At 43.5% G+C, this 27,989-nt stretch overlaps 1 protein-coding gene and 1 pseudogene across 3 annotated transcripts; one reads left to right on the top strand and one right to left on the bottom strand.

Moving 5' to 3' along the window:
- Positions 1-967: 967 nt before the first annotated feature.
- lmln (leishmanolysin-like (metallopeptidase M8 family)) lies at positions 968-22,251 on the bottom strand. Of its 2 annotated transcripts, none has more exons than XM_084478034.1 (17): positions 21,839-22,251; positions 21,222-21,325; positions 21,087-21,117; positions 20,923-21,005; positions 18,423-18,540; positions 17,398-17,576; positions 16,267-16,372; positions 14,339-14,433; positions 13,197-13,314; positions 12,375-12,482; positions 11,996-12,183; positions 9,483-9,615; positions 8,674-8,833; positions 4,778-4,908; positions 3,334-3,538; positions 3,057-3,160; positions 968-2,720 (listed from the first exon to the last, which is right to left on the bottom strand). In XM_084478034.1, exons 1-16 carry the CDS (start codon positions 21,989-21,991, stop codon positions 3,078-3,080), a joined length of 1,995 nt encoding a protein of 664 aa, XP_084334160.1. In that variant the 5' UTR covers positions 21,992-22,251; the 3' UTR covers positions 968-2,720; positions 3,057-3,077. The 2 variants fall into 2 exon arrangements, with proteins under 2 accessions (XP_084334160.1, XP_084334161.1); XM_084478035.1 differs by having other exon boundaries at positions 17,398-17,573.
- Positions 22,252-24,074: 1,823 nt separating this feature from the next.
- Positions 24,075-27,324, top strand: LOC311358206 (annotated as a pseudogene). Its single transcript has 10 exons — positions 24,075-24,143; positions 24,387-24,593; positions 24,683-24,804; positions 24,903-25,163; positions 25,350-25,564; positions 25,885-26,182; positions 26,369-26,577; positions 26,720-26,788; positions 27,116-27,200; positions 27,316-27,324. The product of its transcript is annotated as an uncharacterized misc_RNA (transcript).
- Positions 27,325-27,989: the final 665 nt, after the last annotated feature.

Genomic DNA, 27,989 nt, shown 5'->3' with positions numbered 1-27,989 from the left:
TATCTCCCCATCAAGGCCAACAGCAGAGTAGCCTACGAAAATAATAGACTAATATGAATGCTACAAATATTAAAACACAATTGATTTGGTCTAGGCCGACATATGCTATATCAGTCCTAATCCTGAACGCACCGTGCGTACATTGTTTCACGGCATTTTCCCCTGAAATAATTCCATATTACAAAAAATAGCATGTGCTGAATGTCCAGCTGGACATTCAGTGGTATTGGATGACGTATTTTAATAAAACACATCCAATACACGGAATGTCCAGCTGGTGACTCCACTGAGGCTATAGTAACAATGCATCCTAGTGCTCTACGAGTACCCCTGTAGCCGTCGTTAGTTACGACGGTTTTAACGACGTCGTTACGTAACGATGCTTTCGGGAAACGGTCCGAAAATTCTGCGACGATCGTACGACGGTTTTGACGACGTCGTTAGGCTAATGATGCTTTCGGGAAACGGGGCCCTGGTCTGTTGGACTTGAACAAAAATAAACAATATTTTTGTTGCTTAAGCTTATGTATTCAGTCATTATTCAATGGTATACTAAAAATAAAATCGAATCTAAAAAAATTACTTCACACTGTTCTCAGGTCAAATATTTATATGCGATTGAAATGCGATTAATTAATTACAAAGCCTCTAATTAATTAGATTTTTTTAATCGAGTGCCAGCAGGCGGCCTGTTTTTAAAATATTGCCGCCGTAAAGGATTATGGGATACCAATATCTCCTTTCCTTTGTAAAGGTTGGTCAGGAGTAACCTATGCTAAAGGTGGGTTAAAGTTTGGTGGTTATATAGGGCTAAGAATATTTATTTTACTTCAGGGAAGTTAGATTTTCTTAGATTTAAATAGCTAGATTTAAATAATTTATTTGGTTGCTTAACATGTTAAAAATTCAAGGTTATAACAGGTAATCAACGTGAATGTCAAGAGACAGCATTCTTTTATTTGAAACAAATGTTTTTTGAAATAAAACAATTTAATAAGGACATACGTAACAAGACATTTCAATAAATTAAACGGGGGCACTGGCAGTGTGCGAAATACGGGAGGGCGAGCCCCCTGTTTGACACTTAAGACCCCCTGAAAGCCTCAACTGCTAAATTATGGGGGGAAAATCGATAAAGACGGGCAGAAGAAGAATCTCATGAATTGCCGAACAAGGTTTGTGGTGGCATTAGTGTCATCAAATAACGACAGCAAGAAGAGTCAAGAAAATACATAGTAGCAAAAACACCTTGATGTGTAAAGCTAATGTGCACGGTTTGTAAACCGTTCCCTCGGGTCCCAATCCGACCGCACGGATTTGGATTGTTCTACACAGCAGGGATTCCCCATGAAGCATTGGAGAAGGCATACCTGATTCAGAGCGGCAACTATACAGTAGGAATGGCGTGTAGTGTAGGGTTCATCTTTTCACATTGGACTGTACAGTTACGTTGGCTTTACCATCCTGTTAGAGCGTCTCGTGTGCTATAGTCTATAGAGGTGCAGCATGACATAAAGCAACTCCAACCGCTGATTTACAATCGTGTCCATAAACTTAGAGTATATATATCGCTGTGGTTTTCATGAATATGTTGTAAAATTAAGACATTTCTGTTCATTGTAAACCAAATATTGTTATTTTGTAACATTGTTTTGAATATATTGTTGAATTCTTTGAACATTGATATTTTAATATTGGTTCAAAATAAACAATCTCTGACTGAAACACTGGGATTGCCTCATCTTGAATATATCTTCTCCTCATGCATGAGGCCTCTGTAGGGCCAGTAAGCCCTCACAATGCTGCATGGGGAATCCCTGCTGTGTGGAACAAATCAAATCCATGGGCACAAGTATTTTTTTCTACCATGTGACATATGTCTCAGACTCTCTCTTGGAGACAATTACTTATACGGAAACATGTAAAAAATAAAACTAAGTTCATTATTCAATAATCTTGGATTCTAAAAAGCTAAGTAATAGTAAGTAGGGGCATGCCTGTAGCCAGCTGTGAGATCACAGATTTTTTGAGAAAAAAAAAGATTTGGAAACTAAATACAAGTGAATTAAAACCATCAGTGGCTGAGAACCTCTCCCAGATGAGCAGTTCAATGTGGACTTGATACTTCGTCTCCGCCGTTTTGGAGATCTGGTGGTGCCAGTGCGAGCCGAGCCCCCCCCCAACGAAACTGAACCCTGAACTGAAGCCCCCCGCCGATAGACACTGGGTACACACTGGACACTGGCCCACACCACGTTCACACCCTCCCATATGTACATCAAACTATTCAGAAAACTTTCAGTGCTTAAAATGTTGATATTGGTTCAAAATAAACAATCTCTGACTGAAACACTGGGATTGCCTCATATCTAAACGATGGAATAAACTTTAAAGTTGAAAGCACCATATAAGTCAGCTTATTTAGCATTAGCCAAGTTAGCATTAGCATGGCTAGCGGTAGTCACTAAGAATCAGGATAGAGTTGCCTTCTCACTTTATGACACAGTGAGTCTCATGTCCTGGGATTGACACCTAGCGTTGTCCCGAAGACAGCTTCGTCTGGTCACTGCATCTGTGTGTGTTCCAACATTTAGAGTCTGTTTTGGAACAGTGCCTTTATCTGTTGAGATCTGAGCAGAAAAGGATTGTGGGGATTTTCCCTGAGGATTCATGATGGAGGGATGAAAAACCCTGGCTGGGGACCATGGAACTATGGTCAGCTGAGGAGAGAGAGAGAGAGAGAGAGAGAGAGAGAGAGAGAGAGAGAGAGAGAGAGAGAGAGAGAGAGAGAGAGAGAGAGAGAGAGAGAGAGAGAGAGAGAGAGAGGTGAGTTCCCATCAAAAGGTCTCGCATATTGAACCACATTATAAGAAAATCTGAAAAAGAAAATGCAAATTTAGATGCCTAAAAAATTGCTACTTCGTTATTTTGTGATCTTTTCGAGATTTGGCGTTTCCACTTTAAAATGTGCAACTTTAATCTGTGCATAAAAAGAGACAAGGCAGGGAGCACAGAGACAGAGAGAGACAGAGAGGGAGAGCTCCTCCTCCAGGTACCATCAGCTGTGTTGCAGAGCGTCACAGGGAGAGCAGGCTGCCCAGCAGGCTGCCCAGCAGCAGCCAGACACTGACAGCCAGACGAGGACTGGCAGAGCAGGGGTCTGGAACACAGCAGGTTTCACTCTGAAAACATTTTTCTACATACAGTATATAGTGGTTGCAGAAAATAATGACATTTTTTTTGCCATCGGCCAGCATTAAGGGAGTGGAATGCTCTGAGAATATCTGTTCCTGGTTGACTGAAATGTGATTGGACGGTGTGGGGAGGACTGACCAATAGTAGTGCTTGAGGTTGCGTTGAAGGGCGTGGCCTGTTCAGGGCAGAGGTCACAGTGGTCGGAGCAGGAGGGACAGACCAGCACACCGTTGTACACCCAGCCGCTCACACGCACACTCACACTGATCAGCTGACCAGGATGCACGCACGGGAACGACAGCTCCTCCACGTACACAGCCAGACCCTGGTCCGAACACACCACCTACACACACACACACACACACACACACTCTATTTGTTGAGATAGACAACGGCTTTTCAGCAGTGCACCTGAAGGATTTCATCACGTGTTGCTTTCTGTAGTCAATCAAAAAAACACATCAATATATACATTGATTTTCAAATCTGCACGTTCCACCTCTAGATAAACTAGATGAACTCTAGAGTGCACTATACTCTAAATGTTATCCTTTGTTGGGGACATTTACAATCTTGTTGTTGTTCTGTATTGTGTGATTCATCTTGCATGATTCTGTTGAGGCCTGATTCTGTCTCTGTGTGGCCGGTCACACGGGCATGGATGGCTATGTTATTTAAAAGTAATCCATGCGTCTGCTGCTCCGGTCGTAGCGACTCCACGCCAATTGAAATGCGACGGAAGCCGCAACATCCTTAATATCACGCAGGTGCTGCTTGGAAGAAGTCCGGATTCAGATCCACACGGTCTGTGTGGAGGTTACAGCTTCAGTGTGAAGCAGGTCTCACCAGACCAGCCGGCGCAGTACGACAGCACGGCGGGAGATCCACTTCTTGTCTTTGTCGTGTTTAATAAAACGCGTCCCAGTGTCGGGAACTGCGATGCGGGCCGGGTGCCGAGTCAGACCGTCCTCCACCCCAGTGGGCCGTCAACCCCCAGGTAGAAGAGCAGGAAGAAGAACCTACGCCTTCTAACAAGGCGCTGCCACACCAACGACTTAATGACCTGGTGTCAATGACTAGCGCCGAGTGAAGGTTCAGCATAAAGACTAGTTATCATTAGGGCTGTCAAATGAACACGTTCATTTCGATTAATTAACCACAGAAAAAATAATGCATTCAAAAAATTAACGCTGATTATTATTATTTTTTGCCACTTACAGTATTCAACAAAAAGTGTCAAGACAAAACAAAGTATTGTATATTTTTTGCCTGAAATGCATTGCATCTTGAGTGAAATGGAAATATTTTTAATTTGATCTTAAAATGCTCCGTATGTTAATGAAAGACATGTTTTAAATAAAAGAGACATTGAAGTCTATTATGTCTATTATTCATTGAATCACTCATCTGCCATAATTTATTTGAATTAAATTATTTTTAAATACTTTCTCTGCAAAATGTAAGTATGCGATTAATTTAGATTAATTAATCACAGAGCCTGTAATTAATTGGATTCATTTTTTTTTAATCACTTGACAGCCCTAGTTATCATCCGTATGTTTGGCGGTGTGTGTGTGTGCACCTTGTAGCAGCCTGAGCCCCAGTCAGGGTAGGTCATCTTCTTGTCACACTGCTCCATGCTGAAGGCGGACCGCTGGTAAACACACACTGAGTCTGGACCGTAGCGCTCCACCGCATAGTTCCTCCACCACTCTGCAGACACATCACACTGATCAACACTCACACAACTGGGCTCATTCAACATCACATCGATGGATCACTGGAGGACTAGAGGAAGGCCTCTGGACTTTCAAACTGAACCCTATTTTCCCATCATTCTTTGGGGTCAACCATTGTTTTAATATGGACAGCATTGAGCCAGTGTAATCCTTATGGGGAGTAACGCTTCTTCAATGTATGTTCTCTAGCAGTGCTTGTTTTTGTCACATTATATTCAAACCTTATGGAAAGGATCCCTACATAGAAATCAAACCTTGATTATTTACCTTTTGCTTGATCCCAGTCTGTTATTGTGTCCAATCAAGGGTGACTCTCCTTCACCCAAATCTCTTAGACACCACGAAGCGTGAAACTAGCGTGAAACAACATTTTTCCGAAGATGGACTACAACAAGCACTCTTTGATCCATGTGTTCTTGTCGTATTGATTTCAATCATGTTGTCACCAACAGTGAGAATCACTTAGGTCAGGACTTGGCTAACGGGAATATTTGAGGCCACTTGAATCCGAATTCACACATTCACAAAAGAGGCTAAACTTATGTTGATGTTGAAATTAACTGCCCCCAGTAGTCTTCCTTAAATGTGAAGTTGGCATTTTATTTTCTCATGGTGTATATTGTGTGCTTGCTAACCAGCAATAAATTAATTAATTTTGATTCAAATAATTATGTTTCTGGAATTGGTATCCATTATCATAAATTGTATTTTCTAGGGCCGGGACTTTAACGCGTTAATTAAGATTAATTAATTAATTACACAATAATTAACGCGTTAAAAAAATTGACGCATTTTAATCGCACTTATTTTTGCACCGCGGAACGTTTCTCACTGGATGAGTTTCAGGCGGACCGATTATACTGGAGCACCAACTAGCGTAGTTCAGACAACAACAAACCACAGTGAACATGAACAAAGTAGCTGATGAGACCGCTTTGGTTGGCCCCGTGGATGGGAAATTTTGTTACAAAAAACGAACGGATGGAAGTATCGATAAGAGCATGGTTGTGTGCAAGCTATACAACAAGGAATTCGCATATCACCGCAGCACATCGAGCCTCAAGTATCACCTCAATGCAAAAGTTTTGCATTGAGGTGATACTTGAGGCTCGATGTGCTGCGGTGATATGCGGTCTACCTACCTATAGGCTACCTGAATTTCTGAAATGTACTATATTTCTAAATATGCTATTGCTACACTTAATGGCAAGAATTGCACTGGTCTGTTGGACTTGAACAAAAATAAACAATATTTTTGTTGCTTAAGCTTATGTATTCAGTCATTATTCAATGGTATACTAAAAATCCATGTGAAAAAAAAATTACTTCACTGTTCTCAGGTCAAATATTTATATGCGATTAAAATGCGATTAATTTTGATTAATTAATTACAAAGCTTCTAATTAATTCGATTATTTTTTTTTAAATCGAGTGCCGGCCGGCGGCCTGTTTTTTTTAATATTGCCGTCGTAAAGGATTATGGGATACCAATATTTCCTTTCCTTTGTAAAGGTTGGTCAGGATTATAAAACGGGTGGCTTAAATCAAGCGATCTGATTGGTTCCCAACTGTTGTATATTGAGCGTATACACACAGCTATGACGCCCATTCAGTTTACAGAGTTCAGTATCAATCCGCGCCTAACTCTAACTGTTGTTTATGTATATATAAAAGCGATAGCATAGTTCACTGAAGCCTAAAAAACATGTTGATTGCTGGAGAGGGTGGAAATGTTGTAAAGCAATAGGCACACGGTCGGCAATTTAGCCTACTATCGAGTTTGAGTGAACTCGATAGAAGGCTAAATTGCCGGCGAACCAAGCTACCGTCTTTAGCCTAGCCTTCTCTCTGAAGGACGCTACAGTGTGTTGCATAGCAACCGCCGTACACTTTGCCGGCAGCCAGGAGGGACTACTTTTTTGTATTCGTTAAAAAAAATGCTTTTCCGACTTTCTAGCTTTTTCAAAATTGAGGGTGTCTATGACTTTCATTTCGCCATATTTACGTAACCGTTTTATAAAAGCAATAGATCACTTCGTTCAGTGATATACCGTCATTATACCACAGTGAAGGGGGTCGCCGCCGCTCCGCTGCGCGTCGGGACGGACAACGCCCCTTAACTGTGGTATAATGAGCGTATACCACAGCCTGTCGTGATCTATTGCTTAAGTAACCTATGCTAAAGGTCAGTCTGTTATTGTGTCCAATCAAGGGTGACTGTCCTTCATCCAAATCTCTTAGACACCACGAAGCAACGCTTTCTTTTGAGAAAATCTGTCTCCTATCTCCAGCCGTCACTTTGTTGGACACAATAACAACCAGACCATGTGAACAGATATTTTTTAGAATTATTATATTTTTCTAAAATAACTGATATGTCGCGTGGACTTTCTCAAAGCAAATAGAAGTGCACTTAAAATCAAGTGAAACTAGAACACTTGCATCAAAAATCTAAAAGCATAAGAGACAACAGAAAAGGCTATTTTAAATCAAAAAATTTAAGAATATTTTATTTGCATTAATAATAACTCTGGGATTAGAAACTGAATATTTTATTTTACTTTTAAGACCTCTGTGGGCCTGAATTGTATTCTTTTGTGCCATACAGAATAATAAATAATAAAACAGCTGCGTAGGAAATTCTGTGTAAATTCTGTGTAGGACATGGTCATTATTCAAAATCAATGTGTATCGCGATATGCATCACATCATGGCCTGTGTATGGTGATACGCATCACATCATGGCCTGTGTATGGTGATACGCATCACATCGTGATAAGTATGGATTTTTAGTCAAAATAATCATTTGAAGCCTGTATGAGGACTAGCGTTAGTCACGTAGCGTGACCGCTCCAACATTACAGAGTATTAATAATCTGCTACTCTTGCAGGTTGGTCTGAAACATTCTGAATCAATACCACTCTTGCCGGTTCCATTAACCAGCAGCTAGCTTTGTGCAAAAAGGTATATTTTAAAGGCTCAATCTTACGGTTTTGTATTTTTCTGTAGCAGCGTTAACGATGTTACTTATAACATTCTTTCTTAGCCCTGGAACTCAAAAAAGTTTCTAATGCCCCAAAAAATATATATTTTAAATAATGTAGATATAATATAAACGTGTGACATCATTTTTTTTGTTATCCCTCATAGAGTTCAGCCTCCACAATCATTCACTCCTTGAAGAGTCAGGAAATGGCTTTCAGAGAACATTGGTCCTAAGTGAATGCTGGAAGGTCATTCCTTCGTCCTTAACTCATATTGGCCATTCACATTGCCTTTTAACTATTGCCGAGGTCTCAGAACTTTCGAGAGTTACTGGTTTGGAATTGTCTGTGTACTAGAATGAAAGTGTAGAAAGCTATTAATTAATTTAATGGCTTGATTCACTCTGACCACTCTTTAGTCTGGTCTCCCAGTTGCGGCTCTGTTCGTGTGTATCTCTGATTGGCTGGGTAGTGGTATGAACCAATTTAGCAGGCATACTATTGGTCAGACTTTCCTCTACTGAACTAGTCCCAATAAAACCCACCCTAAACATGCTGCTGATATCAGACTGAGGATGACGAGTGCTCAGGGATGTACCACTAGACGTGTTGCAGCTTAACGGGACCAGGGTAGTAGGACTAGTAAGTAGTGTGTATTCCTGGTAGTATGTAGGACTAGTAAGTAGTGTCTATTCGTGGTAGTATGTAGGACTAGTAAGTAGTGTGTATTCCTGGTAGTGTGTCGCACTAGTACCTGGCTGGTTCTCTGGTACCCTGCAGTAGGAGTTTCTCTGGTATTCTCCGCTGAGGTGCCAGCTGAACTCCTGGCTGAAGGGGCAGTAGTCAGCGATCTCCACAGCGCCCCCGTAGGACGGGATCTCCTCCGCAGCCACGCCCTCCATCTGATCGAAATACTGACGCACACCTTGACCTGAGAGAGTGTGTGTGTGTGTGTGTGTGTGTGTGTGTGTGTGTGTGTGTGTGTGTGTGTGTGTGTGTGTGTGTGTGTGTGTGTGTGTGTGTGTGTGTGTGTGTGTGTGTGTCCGAGCCCAGCCTGCGTCTGACAGAAAAGTAACTGAGCCCAAAGGCATCAAGATATATATGTCCGAGACCGACACACTAACAGTTAAATCAATTTTTTTTCTCATACTAATAATACGTTTACGTTTGTGTGTATCAAAGCACGCCTTTATTAAACAGCTGCAAGGCATTTGGAAATGTCAACAGATGAGCGCAACAAGCGCTTGTTGCACAGAATCATAACAAATTGAAATCCAAATAGGCCCACAAAAAGGCCACGATAACGATCAATTCCACAGAATGACACAGAGGTTCTGAGGTTCTGTAGGACAGGTAGCCTATGAATTTCAAATGAACACGAGTGTCCCCAGCAAAGTAAAATCAACGTTAACATAAAGGCAACGCCAACTCCAAATCGCGCAGATGTGACCGAGCCCAACTTGAACCCCAGCATAATTGTTAAATATTTGACCCCGCCGTTAAATATTTGACCTCCGACCCCGCCGGGTACCGTCGGGGTCGGGCGTGGGCGTGTGCGTGTACCTGGTATTCGGATGGCAGTGTGTGTGTGTGTATCTGCAGGTTGCAGACGGCCACCGCCTGCTGGTCCTGTCTGCAGCTGAGCCGGAGGGGAGACGACCTCACCGTGTCACAGAATGGAGTCACAGGAACACGCCTACACACACACACACACACACACACACACACACACACACACACACACACACACACACACACACACACACACACACACACACACACACACACACACACACACACACACACACACACACACACACACTAGAGTGTTGTAGAGTACTGTAGTGTGTTGTAGAGTACTGTGTCATGTTGTAGAGTACTGCAGTGTGTTGTAGAGTACTGTAGTGTGTTGAGGAGTACTGTGTCATGTTGTAGAGTGCTGTAGAGTACTGTAGCGTGTTGTAGCCTACTGTAGCGTGTTGTAGAGTACTGTAGAGTGTTGTAGAGTACTGTGTCATGTTGTAGAGTACTGTAGCATTTTGTAGAGTACTGTAGCGTGTTGTAGAGTACTGTAGTGTGTTGAGGAGTACTGTGTCATGTTGTAGAGTACTGTAGTGTGTTGAGGAGTACTGTGTCATGTTGTAGAGTACTGTAGAGTGTTGTAGAGTACTGTAGCGTGTTGTAGAGTACTGTAGAGTGTTGTAGAGTACTGTAGCGTGTTGTAGAGTACTGTAGCGTGTTGTAGCCTACTGTAGCGTGTTGTACAGAACTGTAGCATGTTGTAGCCTACTGTAGCGTGTTGTAGAGTACTGTAGAGTGTTGTAGAGTACTGTAGTGTGTTGTAGAGTACTGTGTCATGTTGTAGAGTACTGCAGTGTGTTGTAGAGTACTGTGTCATGTTGTAGAGTGCTGTAGAGTACTGTAGCGTGTTGTAGCCTACTGTAGCGTGTTGTAGAGTACTGTAGAGTGTTGTAGAGTACTGTAGCGTTTTGTAGAGTACTGTAGTGTGTTGTAGAGTACTGTAGTGTGTTGAGGAGTACTGTGTCATGTTGTAGAGTACTGTAGTGTGTTGAGGAGTACTGTGTCATGTTGTAGAGTACTGTAGCGTGTTGTAGAGTACTGTAGCGTGTTGTAGAGTACTGTAGAGTGTTTTAGAGAACTGTAGCGTGTTGTAGAGTACTGTAGCGTGTTGTAGAGTACTGTAGAGTGTTGTAGAGAACTGTAGCGTGTTGTAGAGTACTGTAGCGTGTTGTAGCCTACTGTAGCGTGTTGTACAGAACTGTAGCATGTTGTAGCCTACTGTAGCGTGTTGTAGAGTACTGTAGAGTGTTGTAGATTGTTAAAGAGGACTGTAGTGTGTTGAGGAGTACTGTAGAGTGTTGTAGAGTACTGTAGCATGTTGTAGAGTATTGTAACGTGTTGTAGAGTACTGTAGAGTGTTGTAGAGTACTGTAGCGTGTTGTAGAGTACTGTAGAGTGTTGTAGAGTACTGTAGAGTGTTGTAGAGTACTGTAGCGTGTTGTAGAGTACTGTAGAGTGTTGTAGAGTACTGTAGAGTGTTGTAGAATACTGTAGCGTGTTGTAGAGTACTGTAGCGTGTTGTAGATTGTTAAAGAGGACTGTAGTGTGTTGAGGAGTACTGTAGAGTGTTGTAGAGTACTGTAGCATGTTGTAGAGTATTGTAACGTGTTGTAGAGTACTGTAGAGTGTTGTAGAGTACTGTAGAGTGTTGTAGAGTACTGTAGAGTGTTGTAGAGTACTGTAGCGTGTTGTAGAGTACTGTAGAGTGTTGTAGAGTACTGTAGAGTGTTGTAGAGTACTGTAGCGTGTTGTAGAGTACTGTAGAGTGTTGTAGAGTACTGTAGAGTGTTGTAGAATTCTGTAGCGTGTTGTAGAGTACTGTAGAGTGTTGTAGAGTACTGTAGCGTTTTGTAGAGTACTGTAGCATGTTGTAGAGTACTGTAGTGTGTTGAGGAGTACTGTGTCATGTTGTAGAGTACTGTAGCGTGTTGTAGAGTACTGTGTCATGTTGTAGAGTAAAGAGGACTGTAGCATACTGCTGAGTACTGTAGCGTTTTGTGGAGTACTGTAGCGTGTTGTAGAGTACTGTAGCATGTTGTAGAGTACTGTAGCATGTTGTAGTGTACTATAGAGTGTTAAAGAGGACTGTAGCGTACTGTAGAGTACTGTAGCATGTTGTAGTGTACTGTAGAGTGTTAAAGAGGACTGTAGCATGTTTGCGTAGCATGTTGTAGAGTGTTGTAACGTGTCATAACATGGTTGCAGTATGTAGAATGTCATAAGCCCTGTGTAAACAAGAACTGTTTACAATGCTTTTGATATTGCCGCAAATAATGTTTAAAAATAGAAATAAAAGGTCCAGGAACAGTAAGAGAAGTAGACACAGCAAGCAAAGTGGCTGATACTAGCCTCCCTCTGGAGGGGGCTGTAGAGTTCAACCGCTGGCATTACCATCTCACACTAGTTTATAATTCACCATTCAACAGATTAAATCCCTTGGTAAAGGAGCAACAATAGGGGCAACAGCAGGTCCTACTGTTGACGTGACCTCTGACCTCTGCCGCTGTTTGTCCATCCAGAACTTGCAGCTCTTCATGACGAAGTCGCAGCCGAGGCCCCGCCCCCAGTCGAGGCGCTGGGCATGGCTGTAGTCGGCACGGTACCAGCCGGTGTCCTCCATGAGCGCCAGTGTCAGACGGGAGAACACCCGGTTCTGAGTGTGGGAACCCGTCATCGCCTCGTTCTGTCACCAAGGAAACAAACTTACACACGGTTTCACTGTTCCTAGAGTTCTGCTCCCTTAAATAGAACAACGTGCTCATTAACTTACCTACGTAAACTAAACCGTCTCTAATAACCACAACTGACCACCTCCAAAGCAGCAGGGCCATAGCGGTGTGTCGTTCTGACCACTGAACAGTGAGGGGCACTGACCTCCAGCAGGCGTTTCTCCCAGTGGTTGAGCTGAGTTCCTGCTCCGCCCTGGTTCTCCAGCTCCATGCCCTCCAGGATAGGACAGTTGAAGTGCCTCCGGGCCTCCTCCTACACACACACACACACACACACACACACACACACACACACACACACACACACACACACACACACACACACACACACACACACACACACACACACACACACACACACACACACACACACACACACACACACGAAGCCCTTTGACATCAGACAACGTTCTGAGCAGTGTGGAGCGTTCTCACACTGCCTGACCAGAGTTTTACTCCTGCTTCCCTTAAATTACATTTAAGGGAAGGGAAAAGATTGCATAGATTACTATGTTGAAGATATATTACTATGCAAAAGGAAAGAAAAAGAAGCTGGAATCAAAACACAAACACTACTTATAGATATCCTACTTTCCACGTTTTTTTATTCATCATTTGTTTTCTAGAATTATAGATAGATTTTTTTTGTCCTTGGTTTGTGTTAGTTCATTTTTAATCATGCTAATGCATCATCTGTTATTGGATACATACTGTCAATTTGATATGTTAAATGGACCGTTATTGGATACATACTGTTGATTTGATATGTTAAATGGACCGTTATTGGATACATACTGTAGTCTTGGAGCCCAGGAGGACGAGATTGACACCTTGACTGTTCATCAAGGTGTGAATCAATGGGGATCCTTATGATCAACAAACATTCATTTTGAATACATTTGTTTCAATACACGCACACACTCATGAGTATGTTAACATTCCCACACACTAAGCCCCTCCCTCTCACCACGACACGGGGCGTGACCAAAAGATGGACCTGGTGTCTGATCATGACCCCTCCTCTGACGTCCCAAAGCCGGGAGACAGAGCGGACCACTGCCTCGCTCCACTGGTACAGACCCAGGCTGAGGAGAGACGGTAACAATCAGTGCATTTACATGACACTGTCAAAATAAATGTTTTTTTCTCCCGACATGTTTATGATCTTTATTCATTCATTCATTGCGCCGCGGCGGGGAATGCCGTATACGGACGGGCGGCAGAGGGGCTGCTCCGGCGGAAGAAAGATGTTTTCAGTAGACAGCTGTCAACTCACTTTGGGTCGGCGATTTATTTAAAAAGCTGGCGCAGAAGATGGAGGAAGCCGGATTGCCAGAGTGTATCATCAACATGCATTCAGTACACACTACGCTTCGATTTAACCCAAGGCTGAATTAAAAGTACTTTTTTTTTTTTTTTTTTTCTAAATGTTTCTTATCAACAAGGTTGTAAAATAACTACGATCTTTATTCATTCATTGCGCCGCGGCTGAACTGACGGGGGTATTCTCTGATATTATGAATCTTACAGACTGCGTCGGGTTCTCCGACTCTCTGGTACTTCCACAACAAGTAAAGACTCCTAGTCGGGTTTATCTCGCCCATGGGGAAAAGGAATTGGGGGAAATTAACTTTGGCTTTGACTCTCTGAAGTCCAGATTGAACCAAACATGGAGGAGAAAGCAATGTTTCAGCCGGCAGAGCAGCCGGAGGAGTCTGCATACGGCATACGAGAGGAACAATGGAGCGTCGGAGAAATGATATGGACCCGAAGTGAACTGACAGCTGTCTACTGAAAACATCTTTCTCGAATGCAGGTGCCTGAGTTTGTTGTTGCTGGTGACGTAAAGAGGTCAGCCGGTGGCTCTATTACCACTAGTTGAAATGGGCACAGCGCCACCTATCGTACCGGGGCATGACATGCTTCAGCCAATGAATCAGTTTACTCACCGCCATGTATACTCAGACAATTGCAGTTGTCCAATTGCGGAGCATATTCGAACTATGGCTTTAATCGGATTAAGCTGTGCATGTAAACATACTGAATGTACTGGTTACAACATAGAAGTCAACAGAAGAGAGAGAGCAGGGTGTGGGGGTGACCTCTGACCTCTCGTTGAAGGCTGGCAGCCCACTAGCGTAGCGCGGCGTCAGGGGGGCTCCCTCATCATCGTGGAAGAACGCAAACAGACCCGCCGAGAACCCCTAGAGGACAACAGCAGAATCACAGTCACTGAGAACCCCTAGAGGACAACAGCAGAATCAGTCACTGAGAACCCCTAGAAGACAACAGCAGAATCACAATCACTGAGAACCCGTAGAGGACAACAGCAGAATCACAGTCACTGAGAACCCCTAGAGGACAACAGCAGAATCACAGTCACTGAGAACCCCTAGAGGACAACAGCAGAATCACAGTCACTGAGTACCCCTAGACGACAACAGCAGAATCACAGTCACTGAGAAACCCTAGAGGACAACAACAGAATCACATTCACTGAGAACCCCTAGAGGACAACAGCAGAATCACAGTCACTGAGAACCCCTAGAGGACAACAGCAGAATCACAGTCACTGAGAACCCCTAGAGGACAACAGCAGAATCACATTCACTGAGAACCCCTAGAGGACAACAGCAGAATCACAGTCACTGCTGGAGGAGGAGGAGGAGGAGGAGGAGGAGGAGGAGTCACAGCTCACTACTGTACGGTATGGAGGAGGAGGAGGAGTCACAGCTCACTACTGTACAGTAGGAGGAGGAGGTGAGGAGGAGGAGGAGTCACAGCTCACTGCTGTACAGTAGGAGGAGGAGGAGTCACAGCTCACTGCTGTACAGTAGGAGGAGGAGGAGGAGTCACAGCTTTACAGTAGGAGGTAGGGATGTCACGAGAACCGATACTTCGGTACCAAGTCGATACCAAAATTCAAAAAACGTGACGGTACTCGTTTTTCTTAGTACCGTAAGTACCGTAGGTACCGAGGATGCAATTCCTCCGGACGTCACGTGGGCAGCATATACACCTACACGGGAACATGGAAGACGGCAGCTGCAGCGAGTGCGACGGCTTCGCCTCGACTCGTCGATAAAAAGAATAACAAGAGTCGCGTCTGGAAGTACTTTGCGTTTGGAACACTGCGCCGCGCGACTGTTTCAGACGGGACCCGTTTCAATGTTGCGCTTCTAAACACGCATGGTACGACTGCGTTCGGCATCACTTACTTGATGTTGTTTTTATTGAAGATCGGCAGGTTGTAGTAGGTGCGGCGGTGAATGTGTGCGTGCGTGTGTGTGTGTGTGTTGCGAGCGTATGCAATTTCCAAGTAAACAAACCAACTCAAAGCCGATGCATGCATCCAAAATTATTCATTCAAAACCAAATAAACTAATCAAAAACAGCGTTGCTTATTCGCTTCAAATACTTTTTCTTTTCAAAACTTGGTAATTAATACGGCGCGGTACTGAGCAGTTGAAAACAATGTTGGCGTCTCCTGTGGCTGCCTTGCGCACCTGCGTTATATTACTTAATATTAGGTTGGAAGTTATGTTTTAGACCCCGCCATGCACGCAAGTGTAAACGCCAGCCGCATAGCTGCATGACTGCCTGCTTTCAGCGCGTATTATTATTTTTAAATTATTATTACTTGAACGCTACATGCCACTGTTCTTTTTTTGTATTGTTAATAGTGGTTTATTTTTATTCATTACTTGAAGGTACATGAACATGCCAGTGCCACTGTTTTTTGGAATGTTTAAATGTTTTTAATAAATAAAGTACATGGGATTTATTGTTTTGTTTTTGACCGTGGTATCGAATTGGGTATCGAGAATCGTGGAATTTCACTGGTATTGGTATCGACTACTAAATTTCTGGTATCGTGACATCCCTAGTAGGAGGTGAGGAGGAGGAGGAGGAGTCACAGCACACTGCTGTAGGAGGAGGAGGAGGAGGAGGAGGAGGAGTCACAGCTCACTGCTATACAGTAGGAGGAGGAGGAGGAGGAGGAGGTGAGGAGAGGGAGGAGCAGGTAAGGGACTGACCAGTGCGTGGATGACCTCATGTTTGACGGTGGCCAGCATGCCCTCAAACTCCTGGGGCTCGGAGGAGATCATGGAGGGACACAGGTTGGCGTAGCCAGCCACCGGCCTGGAGGGAGACAACATACTTTATTCATCACACAGATCCAGCATACAGGGAAGGACTGGGACCAAAAGATGGCCCGGGACGCTTTGACCAAGACCGGCCCACAACAGAGCAGGTCCCAGAACCTTGAAAATCTTTATCAACTCACTTTGGATCAGTCCAGACTTCACCAAATGTTTTCCAGAACAAATTTCCAAAACACTACTAATGCCACTCTACAAGCAACAAGCCATATCTTTTGACAATGAAAAGTGCTTTTTTTGGCCCTTATTTCAAGTTATCCCCCTGTTCCAGCTCGAATGTGAAAGATTTGAGAACAATTTTGAGGGTTTTGGGGTCTAGGAAGGAGTTATCCCCATGGTTACGACCCACTGCAACTTTGAAAGGTTTAGTAGGTAGCGCTACACAGTGTGGCGTTCTAATAAAAGAAGCATAACTTTCTCTCAGGCATGAACATCAAAATCAACCGCTGCCCAGATGGAGCTTCATATCCACAGCAGAGGTGACCAAAATACTTTCTCTCTCAATTACTTATATCAGTAACACTGATAAAATAGTATAGTATAGTATAGTATACTATACTATTAGCACGGTATAGTACCGGTCTAGTGTGGTCTCCAGCCGGCGTGTTCTGCATAGTATTAGTATAGTGTAGTGTTAGTATAGTAATATGATAGTATAGTATTTGTATAGTATTAGTATAGTGTAGTATTAGTATAGTGTGGTATAGTGTTAGTATGGTATAGTATAGTACCAGTCTAGCGTTGCCTCCAGCTGGCTGTGTTCTGCATAGTATTAGTATAGTAACGTATAGTGTAGTGTTAGTATAGTAATATGATAGTATAGTATTTGTATAGTATTAGTATAGTGTAGTATTAGTGTAGTGTTAGTATGGTATAATGTTAGTATGGTAGTGTTAGTATGGTATTAGTATGGTATAGTATAGTACCAGTCTAGCGTTGCCTCCAGCTGGCTGTGTTCTGTATAGTATTAGTATAGTATAGTAAGGTATAGTGTAGTTTTAGTACCGGTCTAGCATGTTCTCCAGCTGGCAGTACGCTGCGTAGGCTACGATGTTCTCCTGACCGCAGCGTTCTGTCGTCACTCCGCTGACGTAGAGGATGAAGTCGGAGTGCTCCACACCCACGCCGTCTGGGGGCCCCTGGGGGCCACAGGACGTCCCTGACTCACTGCACACCTTACACTGCTGCAACAAAACAATACTACAGTATTAATACCCTGTACACACCTTACACTGCTGCAACACAACAATACTACAGTATTAATACCCTGTACACACCTTACACTGCTGCAACAAAACAATACTACAGTATTAATACCCTGTACACACCTTACACTGCTGCAACACAACAATACTACAGTATTAATACCCTGTACACACCTTACACTGCTGCAACGAAACAATACTACAGTATTAATACCCTGTACACACCTTACACTGCTGCAACAAAACAATACTACAGTATTAATACCCTGTACACACCTTACACTGCTGCAACACAACAATACTACAGTATTAATACCCTGTACACACCTTACACTGCTGCAACAAAACAATACTACAGTATTAATACCCTGTACACACCTTACACTGCTGCAACAAAACAATACTACAGTATTAATACCCTGTACACACCTTACACTGCTGCAACACAACAATACTACAGTATTAATACCCTGTACACACTTTACACTGCTGCAACACAACAATACTACAGTATGAATACCCTGTACACACGTTACACTACTGCTACACAGTACTAGTATCAACACTACAATACTATAGTATTAATACCCTGTACACACCTAACACTGGTATTAGTGTGAATAGCTGTGCATGTACAGGTATGGTCTGCTGACCCACAGGTGTAATGACAGGCGTTACGCAGTGCCAGCTGCTGACCCACAGGTGTAATGACAGGTGTTACGCAGTGCCAGCTGCTGACCCACAGGTGTAATGACAGGCGTTTCGCAGTGCCAGCTGCTGACCCACAGGTATAATGACAGGTGTTACGCAGTGCCAGCTGCTGACCTGCAGGTGGTGCTGTGGGACGATGACGGGTCCACAGCGGGTCTGCTCTGCACACGCCCCCTGGCAGTAGCGATGAGGGTCGCCCCTCTTCCTCAGGTAGCGTCCGCTAGCACACTGCCTGGAGACACAGGTAGAGAAACCAGCTGTAGGAACTAAGTAAACCTCTTGGAGTTATTAACATAATATAACTTATGAACCCATTGTGTATCCACTACATTATATGAAGCAGAGGTTTATATTCAGCTTAAAGTTTCCATATGTATTACATTTGATAAATTATATAGGTCATTTAAAGTTCCTCAAATATTGATTAGCTGCTTTGCTTTGATGGTCAGCCTCACTTGTAAGACTTATGGTGTGTTCCAGATGCCTCGGACACCAGCCTTCCCAGTTGCACTTGTGACGTAATTTCCTGTCTCGTAGAACTTATAGCGTTCCCGTTTGTCTTTGTGATGGTGTCATGTCATTGGCTAGTCATCGTTATTGTTAGCTACATTAGCCTCTTTTGCAAACCAGCTTGAAAACAAACAACACAACTTTACATTGTATTGCACGCACAGCAAGACAGTGCAATGCATACATTGGTGACTGGAATAAAGTAGCAATGTAATCAAGTGTGTAGGAGACAATAAAATTACAAATGTGGTACAAATACAAAAGGAAAATATAGTTGCCAGCAACAATAACGGGGTCCTACGGTATGACAGCCACCAGCCTAGCCATCAGCCTAGCCATCAGCCTAGCCATCAGCCTAGCCATCAGCCTAGCCATCAGCCTAGCCATCAGCCTAGCCATCAGCCTAGCCACCACATATACCATGTTCTCTAGTACTGGCCTCTTGTCAAGCCAGCACCTTCCCCCTCTACCACAAAATGAGACTCCCCTTATATAAGCCAATAAGTCCCAGGTGGACTGATTGGGCCATACCAATAATAAGGGGAACTTCCCTGGCCAAGGCGGGGTTAACCTTCTGCCCCCTAGTGCTCCGGAAGTCCAAATACCACATTAAATATGATGTGAGGGGAGAGACGGTGAGAAGGGATTTTCACATTCTCACATGACCGTATGACCGACAGTATGACAGTATGACCAACAGTATGACAGTATGACCGACAGTATGACAGACAGTATGACTGTATGACAGACAGTATGATTGTATAACTGACAGTATGACCGTATGACTGTATGAATGACAGTATGACCGTATGACTGTATGAACGAAAGTATGACAGTATGACCGTATGACTGTATGAATGACAATATGACAGTTTGACAGTATGACCGACAGTATGACCATAGACTGCCAAGGGCAGGTTGGAGTATATTTTGAGAAATATAAGTCTTTCCTATGTGGAGGTATGGTGAGCTTGGTTGGTATGTTAATATGCATTGGTATGCCTTAAAAACTGGTTTTCCGGCAGTTAACATATCAAAACAATCATGTTACTAAAGCCTACGGTGTCAAAATCCACTGTCAAACGGATGTTTGCGAAATAACGTGTGTACCCCTTTAAGGCCCATCCTGCATTGTATTGAGGCCATGGTTCAGAAGGGAGAACTTCAAACTAATGTTTTTTGATTGTTTTTTCAGATATAGTCTTCAAATTTGGCATGGGTATACTATCGAATCTCCTCTTAATAGCCACATTCAACAGCTGGGCCTAGGTGTTTTGGATGCAATGTTGGAGCTGTTTAAACGTGTTGTAGAGCTGTATACATGTGCATGTATTTCACTTTAAAATGCATATCTCGGCCGTCTTTTGCCTTATTGCTATTATTTGATCACCCTATAGTCCCACAGTGACCTGGTACATGTGTGCCAAGTTTGGAGCTTTTCCCACTTTCACCACCAAAGGAGTTAATGTGTGAGTGTTTGGTCAAGTTGTGGTCACTGCACTATATCCCGATGGTCTGACCATATGGGTTGCAATGTGAAAGTTGTTCATCATGACAAATGGTGCATGTATACCAAGTTTCATACAAATTGCCCCTTCCTAGTGGTAATGGCAGCCTCTTGAAGTCCTGAACTTCAAGGCCTTGTTATAGCGCCACCTATGTGTTATTCTGGCCCATCTTTTGATTCCTTAACTAACTCTACGAGTTCTATAAGCCTGCCAATTTTTATAACTTTTGGAGCCAAAAAGTCAGGATAAAAATAATAATACTAACGAATACAATAGGTTTCCTACGGATTCCGTAGGACCCCTAATAAATCTCTTTACAGGTGCAGCCATTTTTGTTTTTGTTTGCCTCACTGAACTCGGTGGACTCTCAGAATTCCGAGAGGGACCGACCAAAAGGGGGCATGCCTCTGTGAAAGAATGCTGGGAGATTTCCCCACTTGCAACTCGGAAGGCTGATGTCTGAGGCATCTGGAACACACCATCAGTAAAGTTGTTTGCTCCACCACTAAATGTAAACGTGTGAGACAGGAAGTGGGGCATAGGAAGGAAGGAACGGGAAGCAGTATAAAAGGAAGGGAGGAACCTTGGAGTGGTACCTGCTCAGCAGCAGCAGTCCCACACGGCGGCGGACACTGAAGACCTTCTGCAGGTACTCAATGGCCTGAGGAAACAGCTTATCCTGGGAGCACACAGGTACAATATGAACACACACGCATACTAACAAATCCTGATGGAGGCTCTCTGTTTTCAGTCAGCTCACCTTCACAAGCCTCCGTTTATCCGCTGGTAGTCTGAGAGAGAGAGAGAGAGAGAGAGAGAGAGAGAGAGAATGTTATCAGACTAAAATGTCAAGCAGCCAACAGGCTTGGTCGTCATGGAGACGGTGCAAACTCACTGGTCCACGCTGGAGTCGTAGATGATCTTCATCTTCAGACGAAGGTCTTCAGGAGAGCTCCTCTTTGACAGGCGGTCTGACCTCAGGTTCACCTGGAGGACCACCTGGAAGAGGGCCGGGGGGGGGGTCAACACATTGTATCCCTGCTGCCAGGTTACACAATTTGGTGCTAGGCTACACACCTACACATGCTCTGTTGCTAGGTTACGCACAGCCTCCTGTTGCCGTACGTGTGTAAGAAAAATAGAGTTACATATACCCCCGAGGTGACAGTAGAGATGCCATGTGGGGTATATGTTTAAACACCGTTTTAGATCCTATTTATCTTGCCTGCTGGACTAGACAGTTAGCCCAAATGACGGCTTCATCCCCGCACCTTCCCAACCTGTGCTCACCTAGAGTAAACATCTCACCGAGCTGGTGCTCGATGTGTCGGTCCTTATAGAAGAGTCAATGCAGTACATGGACCTGAAGCACCTAGCCCCGCTACATACCAGTATACTGCCCAGTATTCTAGTAGTACTGCCCACTGCCCAGTATACTAGTAGTACTGCCCACTGCCCAGTATACTAGTAGTACTGCCCACTGCCCAGTATACTAGTAGTACTCTTCTGTACCTCGCTAGGAGCCGGGACGTGGTGGCCGAAGGCTCCGTGGACTAGCAGAGACCCGAGGAGGACCAGAGCCAGGACCCCGACCCGGTCCAGAGCCAGGGACCCGACCCGGTCCAGAGCCAGGGACCCGACCCGGTCCGAGGGCCGAGGGCACATCCTCGCTCCCCGACCAGCTGCTCTCTCATCGGTCCGCTGGCGGTCGCTCCATTCATCGGCTACTGAGTGAAAACATCACGTCACTCCCCGACGGAATAAGAGATATAAAGCGTATTATCACGATCCTCCCCCGCGAATGGAAACGTTTCAATACAGCCGTGGATGTATAATTGCAATAATAAGAAGAACAAATATATTAAGAAGGTGTTTAAATTAAATTAATTAATTATAAGGACTGGCGCTACGGTCAGCTGTCTTCTTCTTCATCTGCGGGCCAGAACACTGCCCCCTGTTGGCCGAGAACAGAAGGCCAGAACACTGCCCCCTGTTGGCCGAGAACAGAAGGCCAGAACACTGCCCCCTGTTGGCAGAGAGCAGAAGGCCAGAACACTGCCCCCTGTTGGCCGAGAACAGAAGGCCAGACACACTGCCCCCTGTTGGCCCGGAACAGAAGCAGAACACTGCCCCCTGTTGGGCTGGAACAGAAGCAGAACACTGCCTCCTGTTGGCCGAGAACAGAAGCAGAACACTGCCCCCTGCTGGCCCCGGAACACACAACATGCCTTTGACTAGAGATCATCTGGACAGTTTGAAACGATAAAAAACTATGAAACAAGCTTCCATTTCACCCTGTTTTGGCTTTATTATCCACATTTAAAATAAAAAATGTTGTCTAATGTATGTGCATATGGAAGATGTTATATTGTTATAGTATTTGTTGTTTTTTCACAACTTGATGTTGCCCCAGTGTTTCCCATTTTTTTTTATTATGTGTTTAAATAGATGTGTTCAAGAGAGAAAAAATATGTTTGGAGATTATGGAGGCTCTTTTCCTCTAAAACGATACATTTTATTGGCTGTTGTCTATGTCAAAATGTAAATCAGCCCGGATATTTGTTGAACTCACCCTCTCTCACTGTGTAGGCACCTTCTATACTGAACATGTGTTTAAAAGCTCTAATAGCTGAAGCTTTTTTTTAAGTAAGGTCCTACAAGCTGCCCTGGCTAGGTAGTTTTCTCCAATAATGCCCACAAACCAACAAATCCATATGTTTTGATTGTGTTTTTACACCCCACTACGCATGCTCAGAGACAATTTCAGAACATACATTGACCCTAAGGGGGGATGATTTGAACATCCCATCTTGACATATAAATTGTCACTAATTAACCTGGTTCTGGCAAATCTTTTAAAGTGCATTTGATTGACGCGTTTAAAGGTAAAATGCATGACCATCTTAGAGGGTTTGTAATCCCCCCACCGTGGTTTCACACATTAGGGGCCGCCAAGAAACATTTAGCATAAAGCCCCCAAAGCTAGACACAAACCTGATTGCAGGGCCAGAAGTTGGAAGAAATCGCCTCACAATGAAAGTGAATGTAGAGGGCTCTGGGCAAAGGCCTTCAAGGGCTGGTGCTCTACGGAACACGTGACCCTGATTGGACTATAAGGCAGGAGTCAGGATCAACGTCCAGTCACAGCTAGTGTCACACAGTGGATGAGATGGAAACATTCCCTCCCTTTCTCCTTTGGTGGGGCGTCGCCCGTCTCCCTATGGAACAAACTGCCCTGGTCCTCCTGGGCACAAATCTTTTTTTCATAGGATGGTAGGGGCAGGTACTGCCTTTTCCGCCACTGATTGGTTAGAAGGGCTCTCCTCCGATTGGTTATTAGATTTGGCGGCAGGCTCTCCTCCGATTGGTTATTTGATTTAGTGGCTGTGGCTAGTCTACCACCAACAGAAGTAAACAAACTCGATCAAACAGTGTTAAGTGTGTTGCGTTGATTTTCACATTTTCATAGCCTGTTAAGATGAGTCCTAGCTGGTTGGTTGAATTTTGTGATGAGAGAGAGAAGCAAGTGCTAGTGATGGTGGTGGGTGTTTTTTTTAAGTAGATAAAACTAAAAAGCAGTTGCAATTTGATGAGAAGGGATTAAACACCAGTGTTTAAAAACAGAAGCAGATATTAACTGTAGGTTAAACATTATTGTTTGTGTGTGTGTGTGTGTGTGTGTGTGTGTGTGTGTGTGTGTGTGTGTGTGTGTGTGTCTGTGTGTGTGTGTGTGTGTGTGTGTGCAGCCATGACAGTTAAGTGGTGTCATATTTGTGCAAAGGAGGAGTTGGAGACCATCATACCGGATCACCTTGAGGTTAGGATTAGGAATAAGTCAACGATAGGGAGCGCAGCTCCAGTAATAAATGGTTTTGCCACAGGTATCAACACAGGTATTCAATGGTTAAGGTTAGGCTTACAGTTAGGGTGCGTTGTTTGTTGTGTTGATAGGTTCTAATCGCTACCTTTATCAATGACCTGTACTTTTTTCTATTACAATGCAAATAAAGAGTCAATTTTAAGTTTGCCTTTTGAAATAATATGGTTGATTTGATAACAGCAGCTTCTGCCTGAGGGGCATTGCAATTTCCTTTGCAGATACACCCCACTGGAGAGTGGTTTCACAGCCTCTTTAAAACTCCAACTCTCCACCATAGCGGAGGCAGAGACGTGGCTGGAGGACTTCCAACGCTCATCAAGAGTGACCTTAAGAGTGGAGAAAACTTATCCTATCACTGAGGATACAGTTCGGCCCAACAGCTATTGAGTAATAGTTACAATAGATGTTTCTTGTTTTTGTAATTGTTTAAATAGTCTTTAATGAATAGCTTTAATGAAGTATTTCTATGTTCAAAGGTTGACTTGAGATGCCAACACAACACAAGGCAGACGGATTACACTAAGAGAAACACACACTGTCCTGCTGGGCTCTACCTGGTGTTGAAAAAGCAAAGCCACAGTCAGAACAGGAAGTCCAGGTTGGCTATTTCACATAACAGAACAATACTTTAGAGATTAACATTACATACTGTTTCATCCAGGTTACATGCTCATGTTTCCTTTCCATATTTTATAGCTCTAGTGATACTCATCAGGAGGGGTTATTGTTGCATGTGAACATCAAACATCACCACAACCACCACCTTGGCTGATCTGAAGCCTTACAGCAGCGAGATGTGTCTGGAGAGACGGTGGAGAAGCTGGAGAAACAGAATGGGCACTCCCCCTCCTCAGCCCTGAACACCCTGAACTACGACCTCCAGGAGGAGCAGGGTGATCAGTATGTGTATGCCTCTGCAGATAGCTCCATTTGTCCAGACGTCCAATTCTGCTACTGGTCAGTTTCACATTTGCTTATTCAAAAACAATGATCTAGCAGTGGTAGGAAATGTAGTCGTCTCAATGAAAAAAATACTAGCAATTTTGTGCACATATGCTGCTAAAATCATAACACATTGACAGCTGTTAAATAAGGCTTTGCTATACTATGACCCCACAATTCTTTTTTTTATTGCCTTTCCAGATTATACTACTCCATTTTCAAGAGGGAGTATGGAGCTGCATCAGGGGATGCCATGCTTGAAAACCTCCAGGAACGTCTGGAGGTTTCCAGTCCACCGCTGACGGGCTAACAGTCATAGCTTTGTGCACTCCAGTCATGAAGAGGATCCACAGACTGGAGCGACCCAGTGGAGAAATGCTTGTTACCACTGCCCTGAAGGCAACACCGGCAGCAGGGTTATGCTTTTACACTGTATGTTTTTGTCTGTTTCATGTTGTGATAACCTCTATTGTGTTACTAGTTAAATAGGTATATACATATTCCATGTACCCAATCATAGGCTCTTGACAGCAGACCTCACAAGTCTGAAAAATCATTTTGGATCTCATTTTCAGAGGACCCTAAGACCTTGTGGGATTGAATATTTTTGTTTTATTTTTTCTTTATTCTCCACAATCCCTTCTTTTTAAAAACACCAACATGACTTTAAAAACTTGTATAGCTCAATAACCTTTTTTTCATTTCTGTTAGGAAACTGTGACCGCATGAATAGCAGAATATTCCTCCTGCTGACCCATTCGGCTGCAGGTGGGTTGCCACTGGGAGTCATAATCACAATCACAACATCCGAGTCCCAAAACACCATTGCAGCGGGACTCAAGTTGCTGCAGTCTATACGACCAGGGAATGCTTTCTATGGAAGAGGAGAGCTGGGCCCAAAAGTTGTCATGACAGATGACTGCAATGCCCTGCGACAGGCACTGCAGAATGTGTTTCCGCAGACCACTTCCCTCCGCTGTGTCTTTCATGTGCTGCAGGCCATGTGGAGATGGCTCTGGAACAGTCACCATGGGGTTTGTCAGAGAAATTCATATTGTTTTATTCTAAATATATTATGTCAGTTTAAATTCTAACATTGATTTAAAAAACCCAACTGTTCTCTCAGCAAATCTCTTTGCTTGAAGGTGTTAAATAAACTGTCTTACAGTTTATTTAATAACTGTCTTAGTATGGATGAAGACACAATATTTTCATCACAGGTGCCGAAGGGGGACCGGCAGTAGCTGCAGGATATCTTAAAAAAAATGGTGTATGCCATGTCACCAGAGGAGCTGGAGGCCTCATACCACCAGGCTCTCCAGGACCCAGCGGTGCTGAAGCACCAAGGGTACCAGGACCATTTGACGGCAGTGTTTGCCCAACGCAAAGTTATTTGCCCAACAAATTTGCCCAACAACTTTGTTGAAGTGTCATGAGGGTCTTGAAAGACAGCATCTTCCACAGGTAGGGATAAAAATGTATACAGCTTTAAAACTTTATTGAAGGTGATACCAAAGCGACACACACATACAAACACATACACTACTATCTCTCTATTGCCTTCCTTACAGGTTGAAGGCTTACAATGTCACCCAACTGGTCGACTTCATTTGCACCAGACTGGAGGCCTACTACATCAGGTGACTCCTTGATGTAACAAACGGAAGGACTGTGAACAGTGTCCAGAGTCCTGACAGAATAGTTAAGGTATGTGTTCTTTGTGCAACCTACTACCAGGAAGTTTGGAACCCAGAAGCATTAGTGAGGGGTTTTGTAACGCAATGAAGGGATCCTATTTAGGGGTGTAGTAGATCTGGTTGTCCAATTAGAATTTAGTATTTCAGAGAGCCTTGTAAACGACTCATTTTGTGATTTACAAAAATGCCTTTTTTTATTATAATTATCAACATCTATCTATTTTTTCTTTTTCTTCTTCTAGGAAGATGAATCAAACTACACAACTACAGTGAACCTTATCTGGTGAACATCTCCATGGGCATGTGCACCTGCCCAGCTGGCAGCAATGGGGCGCTCTGCAAACACCAGCATTCTGTCTGGCCAACACAGCAAAAAATAATTAATACTCTGACACACACATACACACAGTCTTGTATATATCATCTTGTTATGACTCTCTGTAGTCACTTTTGAGGACTATGCCGTCCAGGCAACATAGAGATATCGTAATTATACCATTGGGTTCAGAAAAAATCAGTTTAAATGTGTGCACTTGAAAGTACACACACACACTCACACTCACACACACATTAATTACTAGTAATGTTTAACATATGTATCTGCTTCTGTTTTTAAACACTGGTGTTTAATCTCTGCTCATCGAATTGCAACTGTTTTTAGTTTTAGTCAGTTTTTAGTTTTAGTCCCCCAAACAGCTAGGACTAACTAAATAGGCTATGAAAATGTGAAAATCAAATCTGACGGAACACACTTATCACCGGATCGAGTTTGTTTACTTCTGTTGGTGGTAGACTAGCCGACAGCCACTAAATCAAATAACCAATCGGAGGAGAGCCTGCCGCTAAATCAAATATCCAATCGGCGAAAAAGGCGGTACCTGCCGTGTAAAATTGTACCCATGGTGTAAAGTCGGCCAGCAGTGTCATTGGAATTAATGATGGCTCTAATGTAGTATTCTATCACCTTTTGGAGAAATGTTGAAAAGTAATCATACCAAGATGTCAGGGAATGTAGAAGTTAAAGTTAAGTCATCTTTATCACATCACTGTCTACATGTTTGAGAATCAATGGATCATTTATGCAACACATTTGCAAAGACTGTTTTGACTACAGTCACACTCCAGATCTTCTGGCCTGACAGTC

Source organism: Micromesistius poutassou, assembly GCF_964030765.1.
Source record: "Micromesistius poutassou genome assembly, chromosome: 14".
Lineage (NCBI taxonomy): Eukaryota > Metazoa > Chordata > Actinopteri > Gadiformes > Gadidae > Micromesistius > Micromesistius poutassou.
Note: the sequence above shows the minus strand (reverse complement) of the source record. Positions and strands in the feature narration are given on the sequence as shown.

Bases quoted from the DNA above. Each gene is read 5' to 3' on its own strand.
- lmln (XM_084478034.1), bottom strand. From the start codon at position 21,991: ATGTGCCCTCGGCCCTCGGACCGGGTCGGGTCCCTGGCTCTGGACCGG. The intron at 21,006-21,086 runs GTGAGCTGACTG...GTGTGCTCCCAG, and splicing joins ATAAACGGAGGCTTGTGAAG to GATAAGCTGTTTCCTCAGGC. The intron at 12,483-13,196 runs GTGAGAGGGAGG...GTGTGTGTGTAG, and splicing joins TGGTCACGCCCCGTGTCGTG to GAGGAGGCCCGGAGGCACTT.